Consider the following 8,292-nt stretch of genomic DNA (forward strand, 5'->3'; position numbering starts at 1 on the left):
CCGACGTACTGCTTATGGAGTATTCTTAAATCTTTTTTTCTATTATTTTACTTTTTATAGGCATTTAACAAAAACAACTTGATCCTAGAGGAAAGAAACAAGTATTTCAACCCACATCTTACTGGGAAGACCTATTCTAACGCCTACTTTACAGATCTCAATAATTACGATGAGTACTAATAGCTGTGATATTTTTGGCTTCTTGTAACCCCCCAGTTCCTCAAGGCCTGCGCTCCATGACTGCCCATGTTTCCAAGACTTCAGAGATGAAGTTTGAATACATTTCAAGTGCATTTCAAGCCGTGAGTGTCCCATTGCTGCCAAAAACAGACATCCTTAAAAGCAACAAAAATCTAAATACGATGTCGTGAAAATCTGGTCTAAATGCTTGATCATTGTTGAATGAGCCATGGCGTAAAGTTTTGTTTTGTTTTTTTATTGTGTTCAGTCCATTTTTCTCACAAGTCAGTTGTTTTCTTGAGCTTTTTAATAAATGTACGACCCACATAGGAAGGAGTCTTTAGAACTAGGAATGTCTTCCTTCTCTTGAGCATAAACCTTCATGATGTTTTAGTTCAAGAAAATAGACGCTTCCGCTGAGAGTCTGCCTCCCTCCACAAGGAGTGTCAGGTTCATGGTATTTGATAAAACGAAGGATATGAATGTGGCTGTACAGTTATCCACCATGGATTTCCCATCTTCCCAACCTGGATAATTCTGTGGAATCCTTGGAAGCAACTTGTGTGTTTGGACTTGGAATGGTTCTCGCCTGGGCAGGGGCAGGGATTCACCCTGGCTTGTGTCTGCAGAGGGGATGATGGTATGTGGTGTGACACAGTCATTCCTCCTTTGGTCTTGATGCAGTTCCTGTGTTATCCCTGGTGCAGTTGAGCTTAAAGACCGGAGGTTCAGACATGATGAAGGGGCCAGCGTTCGGTGCAATGCTGCAAGGCCAGCTGCCATGTTCTCACTTGTGGATTTCCTAGCATTCCAGGGAGCTCCTTGTCACGTGGTTGGCCTGGAAGCCCACCTGTCCGGTGCACAGTAACATCCTGAAGAGCCATCTGTAAAACCACCACTCGTTCACCATTTGGATATCTTCCTCATCCTCTCTCTCCCTGCAGGGAAAGAGCATGAACATTGGTGACACCAATGAGGGAACGTATTGAAAATACTTTGAAATATAATTGAAGCCAACTTTTTAAAAATTTTCCATGTTATAGAAAGGATTGAAAGAACTGACAGTGAAGGAGAAGCAACTTTTTATTTTCTATCTCCTGATAAAACTAGTGTCTGGCAATCAGCCCCTTCCCAGAGCATTACGTGGAAAGAAAACTAGCTTTCTGCAGCCCATCCATGGACATACTGAAGTGCGCCCCGAGTACCCAGCAGTCATTTGGGGCCTCCAGGTCAGGTGAGGAGGAGCCGTTTCGTTCTGGTGCCTTGTGTCTCTCTATCTCAGTGCTGCCCTCCCCTCCGCCCCCTTCCACTTCTGCCTGCACGGAGGCAACAGCATTTCAAGATGTACCTTGAGAAAGCAGGGAAGTAAGGTTTTCCGTGATCCCTGTGGTTCTGAGCATTGATCCCCACTAAGCAGTTCAGAGCGCTATCATGCTATTTGTAGAAGTCCCTGCAAAGGAAAAAAGTGGGAGAAACTACTCAGAAACAACTGATAAATAATACATGGCAGTTGGTTGAATAATTTTTGAAAGTAAGAACACGATCGGAACTGTTCATCTGTTGCCGGTGGGTGTGGCGAAAAAGACCTACGTGGACAGTAAGGCACGTTCTCCGGCAGCGACCCTTCAGATCGGTGGACACACGCAGCGCGGGCTTTGAGGAGCACGGACTTACTAGCACACGTGTTTTTACCTATCCAGTTCAAAGGAACAATTTCAGAAAGCGTTGGGGGAAATCCCACGTGTAGTCATGAGTATTGCTGTATTGAAAATATCCTCACACACCCAGATGTTCAGAAGCCACTCTACTAAAATTCCAGCTGAAACGGCAGGGGGTCTCTGGGAAGTCAGAGACATTGCACCTGAAAGGTGTTCTGGGTCCTTCCAGCGGGGAGTCCTCGGGTGCCGCTGCCGCACGGCGTGTCCGCTGCGGGAGACCGCTCTGCTTAGACACGCAGAGCCGGAGGCTGTGGTGAGGAGCTGAATTCTGCCGGAGGGTTTCCTCGTTGGTCCTCAGCTGGATTCGGGTTGGATGCTTCCCCTTGTGTTACCACTCTGCTTTAGGAAGAACGTCCACGAAGCACATTATGATTGATTTTGAACGCTTCCCCCAATGTTTTCTAAGCTCTAAAGGTCATTTTCTCTCCCCCGGAAAGAGAATACTAATATTTTGAAAAACATCACTGGACCCAATTAGAATCTTCCTTTTTTTTTAATGTTTTTTTTATTATATTATGTTAAATGCTGTCCACGCTGGACTTCAGTCCTCCTGCAGTGCCTGGGGGCAGCCCCCACCCTCCACGCGGAATTTTCATGCTGCTGATTATAACATCCTGGAGCTTATCACTGCAAAAAAATGCTCTCGCCTTTGTTCCCTGACACTCCACTCAAAGAAAAATTACTCTGGCTTCTCTCTCTGTCTCTCTCTGTCTCTCTCACATTCTCCATATTTCACAGAATTTCAGTTGGTTAAGAATAATTTTAACTGTATATTAACTATTTTAAGCAGCTACAGAGTAACTTTTGCTTTTCCATCCTTCTGTGGCTATTGCTCGTAGGTGTGTGCCTCCCCTCCGTACCCCCGGTTGTTGCCTGAGCCCCAGATGGGCTTTCACGGGGTGCCTCCCACACCCAGGGGGACCTCCTAACTAAAGCAGCTCTCCTGGAGGCTGCCACGTTTGCCATTCCCCGTGGGTCACATTGTAAGTTGCTGAGTGACTTTTTCTTTATCTTTATCTTTTTTTCCTTTTCCTTCCTTCTGTTTTCCTTCTTCCTTCCTTCCTCCCTCCCTCCCTCCCTCCCTCCCTCCCTCCCTAGCACAAGCAGCAGAGATAGGGACTCATATTTTTCAGCCGCACCCCCTCTGAACCTAACATCAAATGACACTAATCACAATTTAATCTCCAGTGTTATTTCTGATATGGTTGAAGTTTGCCTGGTTCTCATTAGGAAACTGGCTTTCGTGGGGCTCACATTAAATCTTTGGAAGTGATTCCCAGCCGCAGGGCTGCGCAGGGTCCTTTCTCCAGACCGGACTAGGCCCCGTCCAGCGCCGTCTGCGGAGGCCCACGTCCTAGGAAGGAGAACACAGCATGGCTTTCCCCAAGGAGCACTGTGGACCAGTGGCTGGCATGAGCCAGAGGACTTCATCACCCCTGAGCCATGGGACTGTGACTTGGGAGGAGCTCTGCCCCCCGGAAGCCCCTCTGCCAGCAGACCAGGTGCTTCCTTGCACGGTTGCCCAACTCGCTGGAGGCCTGTGTCCCTGCTGCCTCGGGGAGGCCACTGTGCCCCACTCCTGCGGGGACGTTCAGCAAGCCCGCTCAGGTGCGTCCTGCGGGAAGTGGCGCTTCCTTGTGTGTGTGCGGGGTGGGACTGCGAAAGAGTGGACGGTGGGGGACACGTGTCCCTGCCCCTGAGAGGCCCCTGTCCCTGGGAAGGGGCCGCCCCGTGCTTGGGGTGGACCAGGGTCTGGCCCCACGGACTCACGGAGAAATGCCAAAGAGAAGAGAAGCAAAGGTGGGAAAAGGTCAGTTAGTAGGGGACCGAGAAAATGGGGACCCGGTGGCTCCCGAGCCAGCGTGAGCACCGGTCCCAGGTGGGGAGCCGGGATGGGTGGACGCATGGTTCTGTGGGTCCGATGCCAGGACTCTTCCAGGACCGACAGTCCAGAAGGCTGGAGTTTCAGCCGAGGGTGGGCTGTTTCCTTCTCTGTCTGCACCAGAGCGAGAGTCGTGGGCCTCAAAGCCCAGGAGGGTGAGTGTTCCCACTGGAGGCTTTGGTAGAATCCGTGGGTCAGACCGCCTTCCAAGTTAGGGACAAAGTGTCAGCGGGGGAGTTCTGTGTCCCCAGGGCTACCTACAGGATGCGTGAGTGTGTAAGGGCAGATCAGAGGAGATTTCATGCTAAATATACATCCAGTCTGCACTTAGCTAATTTTGCATAAACACCCCCTTAATGTGCACGGAAGGGGCAGTCTTGGTAGTGTCTGAATTCAAGAGTATCTTTATGCTTCTTTATGCCATTTACTTGTTTTTAGAATAAATCATGGACATGTCCCCGACACTGTCAAAGAACCTTCAGCAGGATCTTTTACACTCCATTGGGGTTTTCTGGTGTGTGGCATTTGGGGGCAACTCCATTGAATTCAGCCTTTCCATCTCCAAAGCTAGCTCTGGGACACCCATCCAGGGGCCACGGTACCAGTGGAGGGGGAGGGGCATACAGTGAACTGCTTCTGCCTCAAAGCGGCCATTCTCCACAGAGCAGGACTGTCCCTGAGCCTCCAGCTCCAATAATCAGTGTTCCCGAAGGTGGAAACTATAATGAGAACCTTAAATCAACTCATACCCAAACTCTTTGCTATTCTTTTTAAGATGAGGCAAAGTGGAGTTCGTGGACTGTGTTGGCATGCCCGATACCTTCATCCCTTCTCATGTCTCCATTACATCATGGTCATTCTTGTCACCCAGTGAGAGTATGTGGACATAACATTGCAGATTTGATTACCTATGATTATCTGTTATCAGAAAACAAAGCCATTGCTAAGCGCCTTGCTTCTCTGGACAATGGGGGTGAAAAGGGATAACGTAAAATAACAGTCACTTTGACCAGAGGAATGCACAAAAAAGAATGCCAGTTACTGCACAGTGTATTACCATGTAAGATAAAAGATTTGGAATTTATTTCTGCTGTTCTCTCCTGTTGAGGTCATTAATAATAATTGATTGAAAGATGCTTTGTAACTCTATAAATACTGACTCAAGGTATTCCTGTTCTCTGTTTTGATAACCTGATAAAATACAGGGAAATGCTGGAATCCTTGCTTTTCCCTTTGGAAATTGAAAAGTAATGAACAAGATGCAATGTTGGATTATTGGCAGGGATTTCTATAATGACTATTCTGTACTCCTTTTTTTATGGACTTATATTAAAGATCTGTTATACGTATTTTGGGGAGCAGAGGGATCAAGGTTTTTTTCATCTGTCATGTTTTGCATTATCAAAAATTTGATACATGTTACAAAAGCATCAGGGATGGAGATTGTTCTCTCTTGAAAACGTAGTTTACGCTGCACAGGGACTTAGAACATCGTCAAAACCAAATTCAGAGCCTACAGCAAGTGTAGTAAGCTGCCTCATAGTATTTGCAAAAGATCATATTCGTTCTGCCATCAAAAGCAGTCGAGCTTATTACTCATGACCAGAGTCAGAGTCAATTTTTGCTCAAGCAAACAGGTTTTCCTGTACTGACATGATGAGGCTAAGTAGCCAAGGATATTTTAAAAACTGAAAGGAACAAAGTAGAGAGAGAAAACCACTCTGTGGCACTTCTCAAACCAACATTTTGGACAGCCAGTGCCATCCATTCCATCTCTTTATACGTAGGAAGAAATCTGAGGCCAGTGGTTGGAACATGACCCTATTCTTTTTCAGCTTCATGGGAACTTAATGCCAAATAGTCCAAGTGTTAGGTGAATGGTAGTTCAGACTGGTTCAAATGCTCGATAAATACAAGCTGGGAGCAAAATCTGGATTCTGGAAAATCCCAAACTGTCCTTCTCTCGTGTCTCTGAGAAGAAAGCATGGTTAGCCTTTCTCTGTAAGTGCGGATGGTTTAATTTCCCATGAAAAGTTGCCAGTGCCTTGTTTGAGATGGTGATTTATCATCTCATCTGGATATTCTTGGTTCCAATTCAAAGCGGAGGATCGATTGGCTACACTTTGAAGAAAATCATTCTTCTATGTCTCTTTGAACTCAGGAATGGAAAATGACCGAGGAGCACATCCTAGACATGATGTTGCCCCCCACTGGGTAGGGTGTGTGGCACCGGAACAGGGGCAGACGTGTGTTCAGGGTTCAGGTTATTCTGGTCTCAGTCCTCCAGAAAGTGACATCACTTTAGTTATACATCTTCCACAAAACACCTTAGAGTTTGGTCTCTAGTAGGGATGCCGGTGTGCTGCCAGTCGAAGTTAGTGTTTGTTACTGTCCCTCTTCAGGCAAGTCCACAGATAGAGGAAAATCAGGCTGCTGACAGCAGGCACAGATACACTGAGTGGAATGAGAACCATCCAGAACTTTGTGTACTTTTTTTTTTTAAGTCAATGTCAACACTGCTTACAAGTACACAAAGTTGTCAACTTTGATTTGGATTAAGAAAGCTGATGGTGTTATCTCTGCTGAAGGTGTTTCTTCTTATACCATGACTGTTGGCCAACATTGAACTTGAACTTCTGCCCTTTGAAGGAAAGCACAGTTTGAACCTTCATCCCCAGCACCTCCATTCACCACCGAAACTCTACATCATCTGAAAAGAAAACTCACAAACTTGGTCCATTGTAGGATTCTTCAAAAGTGGGTAACAAAGCTTGTGTGTTATGCCCCTTGACGTGGCTTATGAAGATGTTATGAAATTAAATGCCTCGTTCTGTGTTAATTTGCTGTTGCTGTTCTGTGATGCAAAATAAACTTACTTGGGATTGTTTCATTTTTATTCACTGAACCTTCTCCAAAGCCAACTTCAGCCCTTGGGAAACTTGCAGAAAGTTATTGACCTTAAAATTAATTTTTAAAAGACAATATGTATTAATCATAATGACACTCTTTAGATGAGGAAGCATTGCCTTTCCCTTCCTTTGAATGAGGAACCCGTTTCGATTGCCCTGTTGGAATCCTCGTGAATTGCCAGAATTTTCTTCACTGGGCCATTGGGTGCACTTCTTTTCTGTCCTTACATTCAGGTTTCAAGGTTTCATTTGAACAAAAACTTTGTTGTTAGAAATGTGTAATACAAATTTCCAATAGTCTTCCCTTTTATGTTTTCTGTTCATGAGTTCATTGGTCTTAAATGCTCACTTGAGAGCTGTCCAGGTCTATATCCAAGAATGTTGTTTAATGACACCTGACAGATACATTGCTTTCAAAACTCAGTTTGAGATACCGACTGTGGCATCCCAGCCAGGGAGCTCATGAGCTGCTGCATTGGATCAATTATGGAAATTCTGAGAAGAGGTGGGGGGGGGGTTACCCGCAGATCAGCAGAAACCAACTCACACCTGCTGCAAGTCCCAACTCTGAGGAAAGCAAACATATCTATAAGATAAAATGAGCTGTTATTACAGAAGGGGAAATGCCGTGCTCACTCACTGCTCTCGGTGAATTGCCAGTTTCTATAATCCAAACCAGTTCATCTTTTTTTAGACCATGAATCCGTGAAGAATGATCCTGAGCGCCGCTAAGAGTACAATCTTCCCTCCATAGCACCCTCTCTGCACCTTCTCTATCTGCCAACATTTTTGGGGACAAAATTAGAGAATCCTGATTATGTACAGTATAAAGTGTATTATATTTTTTGTACTTATGTTTTATGTAAATAGTTTGTCTCATTCAATTGTATGTGAGCATTGAAATAAATCCTACCATTTAGGAAATGGTTTAGTGGAATTGTTCTTTGCCTCAATATCCCTGTGCCCCCACAGGTGCTAAGGCATGACAGGTCTGTGAAGAGGGTTTCATCAGAATAAGACTGGACAGCCTTCTGGGCCAACCCCCTATCAAGGTCCTGTTCGTTTTTCAGATCCCACGGCCTCTTGAGTGGTGGCCAAGATCGGCCCCACCACCTTCACGATGATTCTGCAGTGCAGGAAAGGAGTGTTAGAAATGTTTCTATGGGCAACAGGACCTACGTGACCAGGAAAGCCAACCAGGGTTTTAATTTACTAGAAGTTGGTATCAGGTACTGTTGATGGCTCATGAACACAGAAGATGCCAGACCCAGGAAAACCTCGTGGAGTGAGAGCCACATTTTATATCTCAGCATCCATGATCCCCTTACCTCTTTCTCTCTCTCTCGACTGTTCAATACACAGTTGAACAGTGCAGGAGATAGGGGTGCTGACGCCTGCAGTTGAAAATCCCCGTATAACTTTTGAGACCCCCCCAAAAAAAACTTTACTAATAGCTTACTCTTGACTGGAAGCCTTACCAGTAACAGAAATAGTCGATTAACAATGTATTTTTTATGTTGTATGTATTATATACTTTACTCTTACAATCAAGTAAGCTAGAGAAAAGCAAATGTTATTAAGAAAATCATGAGGAACAGAAAAT

General features: G+C 45.5%; 1 protein-coding gene across 14 annotated transcripts in view; it reads left to right on the forward strand.

Annotated features, from left to right (window-relative positions):
• The window catches only part of SEMA5A (semaphorin 5A), a 475,859-nt gene extending 468,243 nt beyond the window's left edge, over positions 1 to 7,616 (forward strand). For 7 of the 14 annotated variants that reach the window (XM_087867978.1, XM_087867979.1, XM_087867982.1 and 4 more), the window contains exon 23: positions 217 to 7,616. In XM_087867978.1, coding sequence (XP_087724104.1) covers positions 217 to 371 — 155 coding nt within the window. In that variant the 3' untranslated portion in view covers positions 372 to 7,616. Of the gene's footprint in view, positions 1 to 60 lie in introns of all 14 variants that reach the window. The other 7 variants (XM_045795936.2, XM_087867986.1, XM_045795947.2 and 4 more) reach the window with 6 other exon arrangements.
• The last annotated feature ends 676 nt before the right edge of the window (positions 7,617 to 8,292 follow it).

Source organism: Ursus americanus, chromosome 15 (genome assembly GCF_024610735.1).
Source record: "Ursus americanus isolate L20-20 chromosome 15, mUrsAme1.1.p, whole genome shotgun sequence".
NCBI lineage: Eukaryota > Metazoa > Chordata > Mammalia > Carnivora > Ursidae > Ursus > Ursus americanus.